Below are 20,896 nucleotides of genomic sequence, written 5' to 3'. Positions count from 1 at the left end.
TGAACCATTTACTCTCAGTGTGACCAGCGCTCACCTCTTTGCTGTGTAATAAAGAACAGCTATTAATAGTTTCTACACAGACACTACTCAAAACCATATCGCATCAGCCATAGTTACAAAATTGTTTTAAAGCAAAATAACCTTAAAATCCTTGATTGTGGTGCATCAGCAAAAGCACAGAACAACGACAAAAAAAATTCTACATGCAACAAGAACTAAATGAATGCTTGCTCTCAGGTTACTACCCCTCTGCTATTATCCATTCATTTACTTGCAACATGCGTCATACAAACACAGTAATGTCACAGGATTGCGTACACTTACAGGGTAATGGTTGATAGTTCTGACATCTTGCAAGAGTGCTGGTTAGCCCTCTTAGGCTTACAGTAGCATTTCTGAACGCAGCTGCTAAATATGACAAGATTAGCATTTTTTTCAGCATATTGTGAACAGGCCAAGGTAGGTCACTTTCAACACATTTCATGAGACACATCACGGAGATGGAAAGCGGACACGACAGAATGAAATTACAGCACAAACCAGCTGCTTGACTGAAGCAAAAATAAACAAAATGAAACAAAAAAAAAGGCAAACAAACAAAAAAAAAAGATAATTAAAATGCTCTGCCTGTTGCTGGCAATTGTGATGTGTTGATTCACAGACAAACCAAAGATCGAACAACCTGGAGGCAGGCGGGCAGCGTTACGCATCCAAAATACACACGACCTTTGCAGTCTGGTATTGTAGAGAGGGTAACAGAACAATATATTAAATGAAAGTTGACTGCACGTTTGTGGAGAACAATTAGATAGTAACATAAACTTGTAGGATGGGGATTAATCTAAGATGAACTTGGGTCAGATGGTCCTCATTTTCATGTGCAAGGACACAAGGCAGTCTGAATCCCTTCTTTTTAGTGATGAGCACTAACAAAGATACCATAACACCTTATTCCCCAGCTTCCTTGATGCATGGGGGAGGGAGGTTAGCATAGAAACTATATGTCTAGATTGGAAATTCAGAGGTACCATTTATTTTTTTGCCACACACACTGACATGTGTGTTCATGAAAGCAGCAGTCCCATATACTGTGGACCAGGACCATTATCTCTACATGTCGTATTCTAGAAAGAGCTGCTCTGGAATGGGATGTTTACATTTCCAGCTAGCAAGAGAGAGGCTAATTCAAATTAGCTGTCAAGAAGGGGAATCCAAAACAACGTGGGAAGGTATTTTGAGGGATCTGAAGGATAGAGATTTTGTCTCTGTTATGGTAGGCTGAAAAAAGTGAGAATTGAAACCAGAAATTTCTCATCTACTTTCAAGGGGACATTTTTTGGTTTGTTTTGAACACATGATTATTTTGGTGAGATTTACCTCAGGGAAGGTTGGATATTTACAATGTAGACATCTAAATAATCTGGACACCTTTGGTCCCTTGAGAATCATCAGAGAGAATAAATAGCCAAGAGAGAAATACACACTTCCTGGTAAGGATATATCTGACCTATTTTAATGTCCACTTTAGAATGGGATGAACAGCACACACCAAACATCACTGACTACCCTGACCAAATCTCCACTAACTATAAAGGATAATATGATGGGTTTTTTAAGTAATTGCCTACAAGGCAAACACCTAACTTGATTCAAACAAATCAAACTGTCTTTTATTGCTCTAATATGCAGGGTCTAAGATTTCTGCTCACTTGTGGAAATTGCAGTTTAAAACCTGAACAGCAAAACAGAATAAACTGTAACCAGATTAAATTTCTCCCTACTGTTAACTCCTTTAAGCCAATCCCATTTACTAGTATTTTGTTTCATTTGGTTTCCTTTTGGCTAATCAAAACCTGACAACTGCATTGTCATTGAAGATTATAGCATAAGAGCTGGAAAGAATACAGTATTGTAGTGTGCACACATCCAGCAAATGGAAAATAGTAATAATGTCTCAACTTGTGAAATGAGTCTCGTTTTTGGGGGGATGCTAAGGAAGTATGAAAATGGCTGTTCTTTTACAGCATTGCTTCTGTGATAAAATTTTGCTCTGCTTTTGTTTTTCATAGGGCTGAGTATGAGTTGTCAGCTAAGACTGATCAAAAACAAGGAAGAAATTTTTAGAGACAGTTCCTTCTTTCTATGGCTGAGACTTTCAGAAGTTAGTATGAATTTCATATGTCTCACTTGTTTGTTGATCACCTGATCTGAAACACATTTTATCAGACCAATTTTTATCAAAGAGAGCTTCTCAGCATCTTTTGGAAAGCAGTGATTTTGAAGGCATTTTAAGGTACATAACCTGAGAATGAAACATCTAAAAGTCAACAATCACTTTGGAAACTCTTAGTCATGAGGTTTTGTAAGAAATTTTGTTCTTCAATGACATACTTGATGGTGCCATGGTAATCTGGAAAAAAAAAACCCTCTTCTCCATATTTCCTTTATTTCTTGTGCGCTGTTTTGTTTAGTGGGGACTGATTTTCATGATAGGTTTTTCTACTAAGTAGAACTAACATGACAGAACTTGGTACGAGAATTACTGAAAAGGACAGACTTGATTTTGAAAATAGTATCTAAAATTAACTGCTGCTCCCCACGCAATGAGGGGAGATGTACACTTGGGTTTGTCATGGAAAACTTTGCTAGCACTTGTTAGGAAAACATTATTTTAGTGCTGTTGTTAGCATTTATCCTAACATCTAAGTAGAATCATCTCTCTGATGATGATAGGATGAAGTGACCCAAAAACTTTAGAGTGCAGAATTGATAAAAGTTTTCTTTCTTTTTTCCCCACCCTTTAAATATATATATATATTTATTTGTTTGTTTGATTGATCTATATATTAATTATCAGTATAGAAGCATTGATGCAAGGGAGAAAGAGAGAAGAGACAGAGGAGGCGGGGAAATGGAAAAGAGGGAAAAAAATAGCCAAATAAGAGAAAATGAATATAAATGGAATTATGGATATTAAAACAGTAAATGAATTAGGGCAGGATCCTCAGCTCTCTGTAGGTACACACAGAATGGAATTGGTCACATCTAACTGTATCTAAGACAAATTTAGACTGAACTCTCACTTTTAATTCAATCATGGAAAGAAATGGGCACTTCCAGAGGCTGAGCTGACCTGTGTAACAGAGGTAGCTAAGACATACGGGATGCATTGTCTTACAGAGGTGCCCTGGTCTCTCAGTTTGACCATAGACGACAACTAGACTGCTTAGATTAAATACGAGACTTTAGACAGCTAAAGGCAAACAAGCTGAGTCTCACCGCATGTGTCCTGTGCATGGACTGCAGCTGCATCTGGGAGGAAGAGGGAGGGTGCTAGGGTGGAAGGGGAAAGAGAAAGTTAAACATTCCCAGGGTTAAATGAATGACGTATGACGTGGCTGAAGACCATCTTGTCAGATGGAACACCTTGACGTCTGGCAAGTAAATGCAAACGAGAGAATACACAAATTTGAGGCAAAGGTAGTTGCAGTTTAATTCTAAAGACTTTGTAAGTTTCTCATAAGTTCTTCAGAGGAGTAAAAAGAGCATGCTGATTCAGGGGAATGAAGTGATTGATACTCTGTTACCAAGGTCATGTAGATCCCTAACATAAAAAATCTGGGTTCTGGGTTTAGGTCACTAATAGCACATAGAGAATGACAGATTTTGTGGATTGTCTCTGAATATGCTGAAGGGGAATCCTTTATGAAACCTGATGAAAGTAGAATTCTATTCATGCAAACTAAAACTGTACCTCATTAAGTTTCTTTGTGCACCCTCCTCAAGTAACTCTATGTAACCTCGCTACAAATTGGATTGGCAACCATGTAGTAGTAGGAGAGGGAATGTAGAAACAAATCAATGAAATAAAGTACTGAAAATACAGTAAAAAGTTAACCAAAGTAAAAGTAGAAAGATTGTATGGGAGAGAGAGAACAAAATTTTTAAAATTGAGCAAGATGATCTACTAGTTATGCTGTGTGCCTACTTACCTATAGCTGATACTATTATATGTTAGGGGACTTGTTACTCAATAATTAATTATTTCCTGAAGCTACACTTATTTCCTGGACAAAATACCAACTGCATTTATAAAAATTCTGGGCTTACAGATCAGAGTTAAACAGTTTGGAAAACTGAACTTGTTCTGTGAGCAGAAAACAGACTATACAACTCCATCCTGCCATGGTGACAGTGGACCCTGATCTACTGCATGCCATTACACTCAATTCAACCCTCTCATCCAAAGAGAGAAGCAGCACGGGTGCTTCTCAGGAAAGTAGTTATTTATTTCCATCTCATCTAATTTTCAAAGTTAACAATAAAGATGTACGCCTAATTTTTTTGGTTTTACCTTGTCATCCTCCTTAGTGTTGCAGTCAGTGGTGACAAACAGCATAAAATGAGATTTATCTGACCTATTTTAAACATCTTGTTCAGAATGAAATAAATCCCATCAAAGATTTTATTCTCTGGGCTGGGTAGACCTCTACTGGTTTTGGAAGAATCCTGGCATAATAATCTTATTAAATCAAGTAGATCCCATGGTGTCTTGCTAAAAGTACCATTGTTGTGCTCTACATTGAAAGTGCAACTCTGTTTCTTCACTCTTATTGAAAACAAGGTCAAAAGTCTTTGCCTAGTCACATTTTGCCTTTTAGTCTTGTTTCCTATAGCTCTACTTTTTACTGCTATCGCAACCAAGCTAATAAAATCTTTCCCCTGATCTCTCTAAGGGATATGAGGTATTCCAGGATCATCTTCTAACACCTGGGAATTATCTGAAAACAAGTTGGAAAAGAAAGTGTGACCTTTTCTTTACAGTTCTTGGAAAAATACACTAAAATCACTTGACTTCAATGGGTGGTAGCAGTCCTCATTCTTCTGACATTTTTGTCTCTCCCTCTTTTAGAGTTCTTGCATTGGTTTAACACGTGAGAGGTCAGTCTTTTGTCACTTTGCTGTTTTGAGTAGATGTGTCTTACACAGTCAGTGGACCACTCACCCCACCCCCCCACAATTTATTTGAGAAACATAAAGAAGATTTGCATTTTTTGTGTCTATGTACTTGCAAAGTTGACCAATTCCAAGCTAAAAATATGACATATGTAGGAAACCTCACAAGGGTCTTAAGGGTCTTCTACAGATTTCAAAGGTCCCACATTATAGAGAACTTTCAATAGTCTCTATACATTTTATGAGCGTACTTTTTATTCCACCACAGTTAGATTTATTCTATTGTAAAAGAAAACTAGCATGGCAACTGCAACAATATTTTGACAGAGAAACAGTATACCTGAGAGGAAACAACTATCAACTCTCCAGAGGCTGGAGCCAGAGTTCTGCTTGCAGACTATAGGCCGAGAATGAAATTTTAACAACTATGAATCAGAACTGGGACTTTCTGTCCAATAATTCTGACCTTTGCACAGAACTGAGGCTTGAAGATGAAAAAGGATGGTCAAAGAAATCATCTCTACACTGTTCATTCTTGACTTTGCCAACTTCTATAGGATGGACACACAAGGATGGAGGAAGCTATCAAACAATGATGAGATAAAGTTAACATTTAGCTGTACTCTAGAGAAGAGAGAGGGCAGAATATGTCCATCAAAAACAGTCTTACAATGAACTGTAGCTTCCAGGTTACATGTCATGATCCTTCCTCTGTATTAGCTCCTCTTTTAACAAACTAGTTCTCACCAACTCCAGAGCATAAACTAATGTCATGCATTATGGAATAATTCTGATGGAGGTGCAGTAACATAACTGTAGTGTAGAAGACAATATAGCATGTCTAGTGAGAAAAATGTACCACACCAAATGAGATTCTTAAATGGCTTTGAATATAGGTCTACTGTTTGAAATGAAGAATATGTATTTCCAAATCCAGACATAAAATATCTGAGAATGTGATTACCTCATTGTCCTTAAAACAAGCAAATGAGCAAAGCCTATGGAGTATAATATATCACAGTCTGATACAAGGTGGGGATTTTATAGCGTTATAGACAGGTCTTAGTTCTATCAGCTCAGCATCAGCATATCTACACAGGTTTTATATAAATCACAGCTCTGAAGCTTCACTTACACTGTTTTGCCTCTGTGTCTTACATGTTATATGCTATCCCTGCAGACAACCAGTTTCAACCTATTTCTATTACCCTGCTTAATAAAAAAAGAGAAATTGGAAAAGCCTGGGCATACAGACACTTAATCTGCTGGACAGTTCCAGCAGATTTCATTATTCATTGGAAATATGCAAGAGGAAATACAGTTTAGAAATCTCTTAGCAGTGATGCAGGTGCACAGCAAAGCAGGTACTAAAGACTATGGTCTGGATCATATGCACAAGTTTGGATTGGTCCAATCTTGAGGTAGCATATATTTGTTTAAACTACCTTCACTGGGAATTTAATATTAAGCCATTGTAACCTGGTGGCCTTTGAGTGTTCTTGCATTCTCCAAGGTAGGAAGAATTACATCCTTAGCGATTAACCAGCTACTCAGCTTGCATCATACAGTTCCTTTTATGAACAGTATTAGTAACTAGTATTAGTGTTAGTAATTAATTAGAGCCTTGTCAGAAGTTAGTCCTTCCAGATCAAAAAACCTGCACTTCAACAGCACCATCTTTCTTGCTCCTTCCATATCTCAGGCTCTAAGAAGTATGTCCTAGTAATTCTTCAGATGTAAAACTACAACTACTGGATGAGAAGCATGTTGTGAGACACAAGAAATCAATGGCAAAGTGAAGCAGAGACACTGGGGGGGGGCGAAATAAAACTCCTTTTGTTCTTTTATGATAGAGGCAAAAATGTGAATGGTATAAAAAGTAAATGGAAGACCATGGATGCTGGCGTGCATCAAGCTTTGATGTAAGTTGAAAGCACGTTCAAGATCAGAGATGTCAGAATTATTCCCCATTGTCTGCAGTCTCGCAACAACTGCTGCATGACCAGTTGCTTCAACTCCGTGTTTATCTTCACACTAAGTAACTGATTCAAACAGAGATGTAAACTGATTTGGGGACAAATAAAATTCCAGATCTATCCCTTTCATCCTAACCAAGCAGTCAAAACCACAAGCTTAGCTACGAGCAATGTGGGGAGAAAGGGAAAACAGCTAGAATGGTCTAATTTGGTTGCTCCCAAAATTAGCTGCTGAAAAAAATTTTCAGAATCCTAAATCCATTACCTTACCCAGTAAGTAAGCTACCCTAATAAAAGATACAACACTGCACCCAAACCTGTGGGTAATCCATAAAGATGCAAGGCCTTAGGCACTGATTGTTCTCTGTCCTGCTCATCTCCATGACAACTTAAAGTTTATCAATACACATCAGTATTAGATATTCACTTTGATGAAGTGCAGCAATTTAAGAAACACATTTGAGGTCTGCACCCCATTTTCTTTACGAAGGCTACCTTACTTTTACTAGTCAATAAAGTTGAATGTGTGGCAAAATTTATATTACAAAGAATTTAAACTTATTTAAATGCAGTCAGATTCACTTAAAAGAAGAAGCTTTATATTGTGCACATTGCTAAAGTATTTGTGGTCTTTTAAAAAACAATGGTAGAATATTTTTTTATATATATATTGTGTTTCAGACAGTTCATATGAGGCAAAGACCTATATTTACACAAATAGAAATGCACAGATGCAAACACATATATAAATCACTCTGTCCTGAGTCTTCAGATGCTATGAGGGTGGTTACATCCAGCTATGGAAATCAAGTCACAATGTTTAGGCTTTGAGAGACATTTAAGTCTGAACTATCCAGATAAATGCTACTAACATTTCAAAGGGAATTCATAAGGCATTATTTAGCCTTTTTTTTTGTGCCTAAACCTCCTCAGAAACAAGGCTGTTCGGGATAATCCAACCACTGATAAAACTGTTGAGATTGTGTCAAGCTTTGTATTACTGTTTCTTCTTAAAAAAAATGGAAAGCACATTTATATACAAACATCCCACTGAAAACAAAATGCCATCATTCTCTCTCCCTCATTAACCTGCACTCCTTAATCTTTCTATAGAAGGACCATCTATCTGCAAACATTCTCCTTTCCAGTTTGTGGTTTGCTCTTGTACCAGAGACAGAGAAAAAAGTCCGTGGACAGAGAACTTTGTTCTCTAAGGCTGCCAAAGAGCATGGACTCAAGTGGAAATTTTAAGCCACTGGTAGAGAAGTGTAAAGCATGAAATTTAGGCAGATTTCAAAAACAATCAGCTAGTTCACGAACCACAGAAATCAGTGTTGTGTCCTTTCCTCTGTTCCTACACCCATTGAAATCATAAAAGTGCTCATAAAAATACCTTACAGCAATGTGCACAAATAGGGTTTGAAGATGAAGTAACTCTATTTTTCATTACTCCTTCAAAATAGAAAATAACAGAAGTCAGCCTCCATCATACAGACATCACCTGTGCAGGCCAAGGCACAATGGACTTGCACTCTAACCACCTTCTAAGGATTTCAAAACAGAGTCAGAGCACTTTTTAACATTACACTCATCATAGACGGTCTAGCAAGCACAAGAAACAAGTTTTGTGATCAATGATTTCAAAACCAGAGCCTGTCCAAGCTCCAGTATAGTGCTTGTACGTCATTGGAAACTGATGAAATTTCCTTTAAAAATATTGATTTGCTCATCTCGAATATCCCTCTGGCAAGTGGCCCATGAAACAGCAAATACACTTCCATTATGGACATAGTTTTAGTTCTGATCCTATCATCACTGTAAGAAAGATGCACACTGGATCAAAGGACAGCATTTGGGAAGTTAGATGTGACAGCCAAAGAAGTATGGTCCTCTACCTGCCACAGGCTCCAGGACAGACTTTGAGTAGCAAAATTTGTGCATCATACCCTTAGCTGTTCAATAGGGATAACAGGAACATTATAAACAGGCTAAATATTCTGTGCTGCTTGGTTTTACAGTAGCTGAGACCACAGCAAATCTATAGGTAGGCAATCAAAACAGAATAGGGTTTTCAAATACTTTATCTGAAAATAAATCAAGCCCTGTGTAATTATAGTCTTGCTAATTATCATAGGTAGCCTACATACATTTATCTTCCTAAAGAGTACACTCAATATTTTTCAAATCCCTACCTGAAAAGATTTGGCACAAATTAACACCCTCTCCCCAGAAAAATAAAAGCAACAGCCCACAACCATGAAACTTTCAAACCAACACTCAAAATAATACTTTTGTCTTGGGAAATGCAAATGAAAAGTATAGTAGCTGTGAATGAGAACATTTTCTCTCATTCTCATCCATTCTCATTCATGAGAACACTTTGTCATTCTCATCTCCTCTCCTAGCATTTCTTAGAAATGAGAATTAGGTCCTTGTTGATCATGCCCTGACACCAAATAATCATTGTCTATGCTTTGCATTGTGATAGAAAAGGATTAGCTCAGGGACACAAGTTCCTTTCATTGCTGAGTTAGTGGGCATTCCATCACTCAACTCATAGTACCTGGGGTTAAGAAATTAAAGTGCCATGCTTAAAAATACACCGTTCATCAAACATCTGCCATTTTCTTGTCCAAAATGAGACTTCTGGCATGAAGACCCTGTCAATAATAATTAATACTGGCAGTCTGAGCACTTGCAGCAAGACAAAGCGGTAGCAGAATGAATCATTGAGTGCCTAGTGACTTTGTAGGTGAACTGTAGAGGAGTGTTGTTTACCAAAACATCTGTGTTACAACATTCTTTCTCCTGCCCTAACCCTCTAGTTTGCACCATATGTAAAATCATACCTACCTATGATATATGCCATGTTTCTCCTTTCTTTCCAGCAAGATGCTGATTGGAGGAATGACGTAGACCTGAATTAGCTAGATATATGTGGGGTTTATTTTCTTTTCATTGAGTTTTCAACATGTGATACAAAATTTATGAAGAATCTGTTAAAGCAAAAGCAGAAACAAGCTTCCCCCTCCCAAAATACACTATTCATGATAAACTGGAAACAAAAATTAACCAAAAAAAAGAAGCTTTGTCAGTTAAATGTGTTTGATCCTTGAAAATGAATGAAGAAGCAAATATTGGATGGAAATGTGTGGGCCTTTTTCATCTGAAGGGTTATTCCAGCATGCATCCGCATCATGCATACCTACTTAATTACTGCAGAGGTTTATGGTTTTGATACTGTTAGATGATACTCTGTTTGTAACGACTCTTTCAGCAATGCAACAATGCTCATGAAAATAATAGCATGGATTTAAGCTTTGTGTCAGCATTTCTACAGGAATATGGGTCTTTTCTTTTTTTTGGTGAAGGTGTTCTCTTGAAACTTGACCAAAACCAAGATACCTCAAAGCAGAAGCTGACATAGGATTTTACATAGTATTGGCTGGATTTCTCATGGGGAAAAACAATGAAATCTTGACAGATCAATTCATATCTGTCTCCTAAAATTCCAGGCAAGGGACTGATATATGGAAATCCATGTAAATATTGTGGGTCTGTGTGCTGAACCAGCCATAGCAGGGTTGTGAATATGTGTTTCCAGTCCTCAGAACTGTGGGAGCACATTGGACTCATGGACTTCTGTTGTGGTGCTACTTGGCTTTCAGCATATGGTGTAACAATGTCCCTAAATAATCTACCACTTCTTCAAAATGCTTACAGGCTGTGCTATTGGACATTGCTAGAAGTCAGGCAGTGCTTTCTGTTTGTAAGCACATAAAGTAAAATCTAACTGCATTGAGTGTATAGGTACAGGTACAAAGTGTTGTCATTTGTACTACAGGCTTAAGTATGTCAAGTCCATGACCATAACACATCACAGTTGCTTATGCAATTCATTCACCAGCTGGGGCAAGAAACCTGTCCGAACTATGCAGATAGTTGATATCACACTAGGAATACAATTAATATTACTTTGTGCTTCCCCAGCACCTGAGGATCTCAGAACTTCTCACTCAGATAAAAACCTCTTGCATTGGCATTACTGGACTTGCTTTGGTTTGATGTTTAATTTGGTGGAATTATTCAGGACTGAGGCAGAGTTAACTGAAATCGACCATCATTCAAGAAACAAAGTTATGTCTTTTTTGGAAGTTCAGGCCTGACAATGATTATGCTGACTACTGAAGGGAAAATTGAAAGATGTGTAAGGTTCCTAGAAAAAACAAACCAAACCAAAACACAAAAAGAATCATAAAATTAAAATTAATATTTAAAAGGGTGGTTTCTATTTCTACCTCAGCTGCTTAGAAGGTTTTTTTGATGAACCTAGCCCCTAATCATTTCAGTCATAGAAGGAGCTTCTATCGAAAACGTCAATAAAAGAAGGATGGAGTTACTGTTTTCTCACAACCTGACATGTTTTGAGGCGTTCAGTCTGAAATGGGATCAGCAGCATGCAGGCAGCTTCGAGGGGGAACTAAATGTGTGAAGATTGATTAGGCGTGCGGCTGGTAATGAATGACTGGACATACAAGTTGGTAAAATGGAACTTTACAAGCACTAAAGCATTTGACTGCTTCAGAAAATTATTAGGAATTAGCAACATGTTTTGTCAGCCCAAAGGCAAAAGCTATTTATATATAATCATCACCAGGTTATTTAGAGAGAAAGCCTGATTTTTTTTTCAATGAGAGTAAAGCACTCATTATTGTGCTGTAAATTATACAAATTATTGTTCAGGTTTTTTAAAGCAAGTCTTACAATCTCCAGTGGCTACACTATATTAATTAAGATTAGTTCCCCAGTAGTGCACTCTTCTCTTGTTTTCCTGTCATAGCTGGCAGCTAACTTCAGTAGTAGGAGTTTTTAACAGTGGTAGGAATATAAAATTAATCTTTGAATTTAAGCACATTCATTTTAAAGCCAAATGCAGGCTAAAGTTCTTCACAGAACTGTGATCACAGCATATATAAAGAAGAAAACAAATCCATACAAGTTTTTATGGCGTCTTTTCTTTTTTGATGATGGAAGTCCTGCCTAAAAGTTTATTCCAAGAAGGGGAAGACTGATACTAGAATAAATCTCAGCCACCACTGCAGATACCATGTGATACTACCTCCAGAAACAGGATGAACATCCTTCCTCAACCCCTAGTGATCTGTCTGACGTACTAAAGGTAATACACTTCAATAAGTTGTGTAGTAAAGTTCCAGATGAAGAATTCGGTCTAATGGGATGATGTTTAATAGTTTGAAACAGTAAAATAGGACATGGAAGATGCTTAATATGGACCACAGTCTAAATGCCAGAGTGATTTCAATATGGTGACATAACCATACTATGACCTATCTTTTTCTTTCATTACAACAGCTCTTTTTTTAGAGGATATGTGTGCCCAAATCTTGAGTATGCCTGGAGTATATCTGCATAGACTTATTAATTTCATTTCTTTTTATCACTTCTATGTGACTTTTCTGTTCTTGAATCTGTTTGGATAAACAACACTCCACTTTGTAACACATACATAAATGCAAGATCAATTCATACACACCCATTTATAAAGTTGCAAAAAAATATGAAAAATAATGGCAGCGAATGAAACAGAAAATATGATGTTTTCTCTTGGTTTGGGTGGCTAACTATACACATAGGAAAAATACCAGTAAAACCCAGTCACCATATTGATCAAAATGACAAAGATGTTTTATAATCTAGTTAAATCGTTGGAGTCTATGGCATGCTTTGCTTCATATATGAGAGTTGTGCAGCAGACACCGTACATGCACTTAGCAGGTTGTAATCAGAATTAGCTCTGCACATCTTGGGTGCTAATTACGATCTAAGATTCAGTGGATGACTTTCCAGCAGCACATACATGGAAAGTCTTCATGCAAGCCCTGGGGAACCCATGCATACAGTTAACCTATTGACTACTCTTTCTCCTGAGTTTTAATTCCAAGACACATCCACTGGCTGAATGAGTGTAAAGTGTTATTTTTTGTGTCTGAAATGCAAAATTCAAGGGCAGTACTTCAGTATCTCTGTGTCTGACTACAGAGATGAAAATATGAGGCATAAAATATTATCATTTCATGTAAATGTAAACAAGAGGAAAGAAAGGGAGAAAAATAGGCAGCTGCAGGGCATATTTTTCCCTGAAGGTCATAACTTAGATGGGTAAAATCATTATAGTATAAGTGTGGTTACTTAGGGTGAAACTGATAACTGGGTTGTTGTTTTGTTGGGTTTTTTTTTTAAAGTACTACAAAATAAGGATCTCCCACTTCAACCTGACATCTTTTATTTTTGTTTAAGCTCTGCATAAAAGGCCTTTTTTTCACCAGAAATCCAGTGTTAAATCGAATAGTGTCACTTATATTTCTGAATGCTAGAAGTCACTGGAGCTCACAAAAAATTGCAAAACAAACGTTTGTGGTGCTTAGGCTGAAAAGCCAAGTAAACACCAAATGTGCTGCTGCATATCCTAGATATTCAAACCAGCTATAATTCTTCATGGAGAATGACCGCATGCACTCAAAATGGGAATGATGGCCATCTCAAATGGCCAATCTGTCCTCTAATGAGGTGGAAACAAATAAAAAGGATGTCAGCTTGAAAAATAAATAAGTGTAAGTCACAAAGTTTTAAAACTTCTGAAGGAAAATGTTAGGGTTTGTTGTGCATTTTTAAGCAATTCTAGGTGTGCGGGGGGGAATTGTATGGCTTGAGTGGAATGCATAGAAGGTTAGAAGAAACACAAACATAAGCAACTTTAGGAAATCTTCCTAAATTAAAATTCAATCCAAAGGAAATGAAAGCTTTTTGCCAAATCTTTCTGCTTTCAATGAACTTTGGAACATGTCCCTGCAATGTATGAAGCACAGCAGACTGTCTTGTAAGTATAATGATATTTCTGCCTGGTCAGTATGTTAATTTGCAGATCACTGACCTCCAAAAAAGTTCGGGTTTTCTTTGTTGTTTTGTTTTTTCTTTTTAAATCTTGTATTTATGTTTATTTTTTAGGCTTTTTATGGAAAGTTGAAAGCTGGCACTGAAATGCACTTTAGTGGCTTTTGGTTTTTTAAAAAAATAAAAATAAACCAAAGCAATTTAATCGATCATGTGACTCTTTGAAAGTCAAATTTATTCAGGTGAAGTGGCTTTTCAATTTTGTCTTATTTTTTTTCCTATGTGTATATTAGGAATCTAAATTGATTACTGCTCAATTTGTACTTACAAGTAAATGCTGGATTCATTGCCCCCGATATCAGGTGACTGGAGTTTCTGCACAAGTATCACGATTATGCCAATAAAAAGCACAAAGTTTATCTAAGGGGAAAAAGAAAGGAAAAAGTGATGACAATGATCTATTTTTTTCAAGTATGAGAATGAGACATTCCCGGTGACTTGCTGGTTCCATTGCCAAGTTTTATAGGGTCAGGAGTAATAATAAGTTTACAAGTTTGATTGTCCTTTTTCCACATAAAAGTATCCCCTTGCAGCAGCTAAAGTAAGGCAGAATTTCTTCAGTCCCAAGCATCATATAGATTAAATGAAAATATTGCAGCACTTTTCGTTGTCAACCAGTGCAAAGAATAAAAAGGAAGATATCCCTGTACATCAAAACCATATCGTAGATCTCCACAGTAAAAGCACCTTTAACTCCCATTCTCCAAACTAAGGCACTTCTCAGTTCCACCCGCCAGTGACAAGTTAGTGTCTCCTCTTTCATAAAATCCCATGTTGTGTCATCTCCTCCTGCTTGGCTGAATCTGGTCCAAGATGAGATGACCTCTAATGTTTTTGTGAGTGTGTGTGCTCATGTGTGTGTTTTTAAGTGATCGTGCATGTTAATGCTCACCTTCCTGCCTTTATGTCATTCTGAACATCATCTCCTTCGTAGAATCATGTAGTTGCAGATACAGTTTTTAAAGTATGGAGTAATAAATTGTTTGTTTTGATGCTTTAGCTTCAGGTTTGGCTGTTACCAGCTCCTTCTTAACAGCAGAAGAAAACAGTGGGAAATTCAAGTAGGTACCTTACACAATCTTTTACTTCTGTAAGGAGACCAAAAACTTAAACTACATGTGAGCATCTCTTTTAGAAGGATTTTCTATCTGATCTGAGGACTTCAAATGAATTGAGAAGCCCAGTCATCCCTTGCTAGTTGCTTGAATCCTTAATTCCTTCAGTAGAAGCCAGGAATAACTGATTCCCCAAAGCCAGAATGTGATCCTTCTTAAAATAGGTCTGTAAAGGACAGAAATTTTCATACATCTGTATCACAAAAACACCAAACCATTGGACCATTTCTCATCTTATTACCCTTCAGTGTTATTAGTAAAATTACCTTCAATGTGTCTGAAGGATATTGTACTTTAGAAAGCTGTCCAAATACTTAAAAGAAGAAACATCAACCCAATGAAAACATCTAACGTAGATAGCTTCTGGTGGGCTAGATGTCTGAATTCCCACTGCAGTCAATGAAGACCTGGTCAATGACATCACTGAAGTATAGAGAGCAATGTAGCATGCAGAGAATGAGAGGGCTACATTTGCTAAGCCAAATAACTTTTCAGGACCTTCTCTAACCATATTGTCCAGGGGCTCATTTTAATTTCCTAACTGGAAGAGTACAACACAAGATTTTAAGATTCCCATATTCTTTCAGGGCAGCAGCTGGAGCCCAAACAGAGTACTTTAGAACCTCTTGGTTATCCATAGACTGATATCTAGCATCACTGGAGTAAAATCTAAGATTTCCATCAAATAAAGAGAACTTAGATACCTTGTTAACAACTGAAAGTCTTGCACCATGTCCAGAATACTATTGTAAAGCTAATATTAGATAAATCAATGTAGCTGTGAAATGTATTCCCTTCAAAAGTGAAGTCCAGTTTTGCAGTCATTGGCATCTACATTGTTTTAGATGCTTTGAATTGTCCCATTTGGCCTTCAGCTGCCACCTCAAATGTCAAAGGATTCCCATACATCCTGTGTCATATCTGCCATCCCTAGGAAAATTCTCCATATGCTCTAGGGTCTTACAGCATTTGGTACTGATGTTTAGGCAACTGAATTAACTCTTTGTCTACATGCTCTTTGCTTGCAGGCAGTGCATCATTTATCACTTGTGCCAAACCTTCTTTATAATAATGGCATTAATTTGCACTTTGGATGCAGCATAGTTTGTTAAGCCTTTTGAAACTATTTGAATGGAGTTGAGGAAAAGCATCCTCCAAGTGTTACTTACCATGATTGATCCAACCACTGGACCCTTGATCACCCACCACAAGGCAGTGTTGTCATTCATGTCCCAGCAGCTGCAGTTGTTAATGAAAGAATGGGTTTGGGAAAGAGAAAGACAGAGATAAAGATATACAAGGAAGTTAATAAAATTACAACAACTTTTAAGTAGGAGATTGGCCTTATAGCTAAAAAAAAAAATAGTAGTTCTTTAGTTTATCCCTGTTGTAGCTTTGTTTTACAACACTTCCCCAGGTTATCTGGAAAGTAAAATAAGTATCATTGCAGTAATTTCAATGGTACCTCTTACTAACCAGTTTAGCCATTTTGGAAAACACCATGATGTGTGTACCTTTAAGCTAACATTTCAGTAGAAGGGAAGAAAACAGGGATACCTTGAAGGGTAAGAGACAGCTACTCCAAGGAATTTTTTTTCCAGGACAGATATGAATGTTGGTTCCTGACCCTGACATGAGCATTCAGGCACATATCTAGTCTACAAGATATACTAGAGATTGGTTGTATTTACATATAGGAATGATTTTCCAGTCCTTGGGTTGAAAGTCCTACCAAGGAGTAAGGATTCATCTAAGAATCTTAAAGTACTGGACAACAGTTGAGATCAGCTCCTACTGTAAGATGTTGGGACTGATCATAAATAAAATGGTATTTCTACCTCATCATTTAAAATCTTCGTCCAGATTCAACAAAGGATTCTGTTGATGCTTATTCTCTATAGAACATTTGGACATTCATTTGTAGAGAAAGCTGGTTACAAGACACAGTTACATAAAGATTTTTAACTTTAACTTATGTTTTTAAAGGCAGAAAAATGCTAATAATGAAAAACACCCAAATAATTTTTTCCCCTGCCACACTCCTCTGCTAACACTATTTGAAGTCATTAAGAATTTCATTGTCAGCTAAAAAGATGTCTTATTTGTCTCCGCTTTCTTCCCCTCATGCTTCCATCTGGAAAACATAAAAATTCACAGAAAAATGTCTACTAAATTGTACCTGCAGTTATGAGAAGGAGGGTTTCCCTCCCACTGGGACAACAGCCAAAAGTCCCAGTAATGGTTGTCATGGTGCATTTGTTAGATGCCAAGAAACAATTTGAAAGAATATACAGGAATAAAACACTGTTGATCTTATGAGAGCTTAATGCCACTTCTGTGTCATTTAAGTGGTAGTCTGGTAGCATCTGGGGGAAGAATGAAAATCTTTACTTTAACAAAACTATATATGTATGGAAGTGTGAGGAGGCAGAGCTTAAATTCCAGCATCAAAGTGCTTGTAAGAGAAATTCTAAGCAGCTCAATAGTGTCTTAACCACTCAGTGGTTTAGAAATTTCAGGTGAATTTATATATGCAATATTTTCCTGGATTCCCATAAAGCCAACAATAAGGATGGGTGTGGTAGAGTTGGTGAGAAGAGAGAAAATTTAGAGCTGGAATGTCAGGTTTTTTGCTTCTATCTACAAAGCCTAGAAATTTAAAATCCTCCCCTCCTCAAAAACCTGAAACTAAACCAAACTAAAAAGCCCTGATGGCTGAGATTTTGAAATGCACAGTAACATTTCTGAGTTGCCTCACGTTGGATGAACAAATTAAACTATTTGAAAGGGGACAAATGTTCAGAGGGAAATCTTTCCCAGCCAGAGTCTGGAAATTAGGCTCTTTTCAGTTATCAATCATATGCCACAAAATAAAAGCACCTAAAATCACCAATTACCTTTTTAATCCTTTGTATGCATTTGTAAACTAGGTGTGCTCTTCTGCAAATTACCCACCACTTTCAGAGCTCAGTCTCTCTAGGATGCACATTAAATCTACTCTGGAAGTCTTTAGTGAGTTGACCAATGTTGGAAGAATCTGGGCAAATTTTAATATTAATCTGGCTGTACAAACAGGCAGTGATGTATGGAAGTTTGCCTGTGTCAAAATGAGAAATTACAGGGGATAGAATCTACCTGCTCTAATTCCACTCATCTATATTGAAGACATCTTAAGCCCAACTAATTATCCAAACTTTTGTTTGAGACAAATAGGCTGTTGGAGGTCATTTTGGTTGGTTTTTTTTTTCCCTCACTGATATATTTTAAATGTGTGCTCTGAGGCAATACATCATCCCTGACAAATTCCTCATTTTACACCTATTCCTCTCCTTTCACAGGATGTGATCCCAGCAAGCTCAGTTGCCAAGGTCTGCCTTGTAGGTGTCAACAATAAATCAGATCAAGCTTGCACATAGGTGTTTTTCAAGGGCTTTTTCATCCAGCCCCTATGACATCTACACGATGGATGTGGTGGAAGAGAAAACATCTTGTCCTCAGATAAACATGAGAAGAAGGAAAAAAAAAAACCCAAAAAAAGCAATGCACAACAGAACTGCCTGTAATATCAGCCAACAAGCTGTACTACATAAACAGGCTCCCTAATTTCTTTCAAATGCACTGCTTCAGTGGAGGTCAGACATGCAGGACTCTTTTTCAGGATGGATGAAGGGAAGGGAGCCAGTTGGATGGGGGAAGTGATATGCTTTCCATTTGAAAAAGTCAGAGTCTGATCACTGTTACATCTCTGGTGTACATCTGGAATAACTCCATTTAATTCAGTAGCACAGCTCTGGACAAACAGACAGTTGCATTTATCTTCACAAACCCATCACTTACAGTGATGTGAATCAGGAGCTCTGCCAGTTTTATAAAGAGCAAGCAGGAGGAGACTCAGACTCTGAGTCTGTATTTTAGTCCATGCCTTTGCAACTGTGGTTTCCCAGTTCAGTAATTCCTGCAATGTTTTCAGGCTCATGCTGGCTTCTCCCCCATCCCAGAACAATGCTTGCTGATTTTTAAAAAGTAACCACTGAGCCGTTCAGCTAGAGCCTTTCTAGATGTGTTGCATGCTAAATAGCTCCTCTAACTAAAAGAAAGGTTATTTTGGGTTTTTTCTTCTTTTTCCTTCTGTGAGACATTCCCCCTACCCACAAAATGCAAGGACTGTTTGGAGTCCTAAGAGAAATTAATTAATTTAGGACCAGTTTTGTAATCATAATGACACAACAGGGGTTTCTGGCTTGTTGTGCATGGAAATGAATTATTTAATTAGTCTTAATGTCAAAATAGAACATTGGGTCAAAGCACTGGCATCCCCAGTGGAGGAAGGGCTTTATTTGCCTTCCAGAAAGAGCATGAAAGAACAAGGATGAAGAAAACCTGACAGAACAGTGTGTCTTCTGCAAATTTTGGATCCAGGTATCTCTAGCATAAGCGAAATTACAACATAAACCCAAGTGGAAATGGGACCTGGGTTCATAATGATGTCTTTTACTCAGATCAAGACAGTCAAAGGACCACTGCTGGGTGTTAGAATAGAATAGAATAGAATAGAATAGAATAGAATAGAATAGAATAGAATAGAATAGAATAGAATAGAATAGAATAGAATAGAAGTTCAATAGGAAGGGATCCATTAATCTAACTTCAGGCTCCCTTTTTCTCAGCATTTTTCCTAACATTTCACCAATTTCATACTGACTACTTGAGATGTGCATGGCTGCATCTAGGAGTAACTTTTCCTTCTGGCCCTTTAGAAAAGGCTATAGAGTATTTGCAGGGTTTTTTTCACTGCAGAAGGAGACCATTTGGGTGGAGTTTGCCATATTGAATTATTTTTAAAGAAGTTATTCAATTTCCTCATTTTTTTCCACACACAGGACAGGATACGGATTTCTGTCTCACCTCTATTCACCTTCCCCAACAGGTTTTTTTTTATGGCTTAAAAAACTCTCCAAGGAGAAGCTAGACTCCTAGTTGCTTTTGTAAATCAAAGCTCAGCCACTCCACGTGCAGGTTTCACTCACTGCATCAAAGACACCTGCAATGTTTTCTACGGATGAGCTTAACACATTTGTCTTCGTTCATAATCAGTTTGAAAGCAGAAGACAGTCATGGATGTGGTTCACCTGACAGTTCTTTTAAGAGAAACCATATCCCAGACTCCACTAATTGAACTGAGCAGGGAATGGAGGGCCACTGAGTAAGGGCCGATGTCATCTTCTTTCACGAATTCACTTGTGCAATAGGGACATAAACATTGAACTACAGCTATTTATGCTGCTAAAAGGGAAGCACTCCAGGTTGAGCACTACTTGCATACACAAATCAATGTCTGAAATGGCATGAGAGATTAATCATGCCCTCTGATCATTACATTTTTGTTTCATCCTTGCCGTTGTGATGAACACCCGTGAACCGATTTTCCACACAGTAATACCTACCCATTATCATCAAAGTGAAGCCTCAGCACTGCCCAGACAGTGACACAAATTGTTGGGGTACCTGCAGAAGATAAGATGGTGATACCATTAGCAGTCTAAACACATTTAGTACTCAGCAATGAGCGCTTTTTTGCAACCTTTCCACTGAAGTTTAATTTCCTTATAGCACTTGTGTACGAAAAAATGCAGTTCATAAATTCAGAGCTCTAGAAACATCTGTCTCAGTCAGAGGATGGGTTAGGCTTGATGGTTTAGCAGAAGCAAAACTGGTAACAGGAAGGAATGATGCTGTTTCCAGTCATTATTGCTTAAAGTTGTTGTACTGCATCTTGTTAAAGGAGCACTAAAACATAGTCTGTACAAAACAAAACCAGTGATACCAGCTTCCTAGTCTAAATCTCCTGTAATTATGCAATAATTGGAGCGTGGCAGA

At 37.5% G+C, this 20,896-nt stretch overlaps 1 protein-coding gene across 2 annotated transcripts in view; it reads right to left on the bottom strand.

Moving 5' to 3' along the window:
* Positions 1 to 20,896, bottom strand: part of ADCYAP1R1 (ADCYAP receptor type I) — a gene marked incomplete at both ends in the record, with an annotated part of 106,866 nt that overhangs the window by 11,144 nt on the left and 74,826 nt on the right. The window contains 4 exons of one of the 2 annotated variants that reach the window (XM_084280389.1): positions 325 to 408; positions 14,173 to 14,264; positions 16,189 to 16,258; positions 20,464 to 20,524. In XM_084280389.1, the coding sequence (XP_084136515.1) occupies positions 325 to 408; positions 14,173 to 14,264; positions 16,189 to 16,258; positions 20,464 to 20,524 (307 nt within the window). The remainder of the gene's footprint in view (positions 1 to 324; positions 409 to 14,172; positions 14,265 to 16,188; positions 16,259 to 20,463; positions 20,525 to 20,896) is intronic. The other variant, XM_084280390.1, reaches the window with a different exon arrangement.

The sequence above is a fragment of the Gallinula chloropus genome (genome assembly GCF_964237585.1).
Source record: "Gallinula chloropus genome assembly, chromosome: 2".
Classification (NCBI taxonomy): Eukaryota; Metazoa; Chordata; class Aves; order Gruiformes; family Rallidae; genus Gallinula; species Gallinula chloropus.
This window is presented reverse-complemented; position numbering and strand designations above follow the sequence as displayed.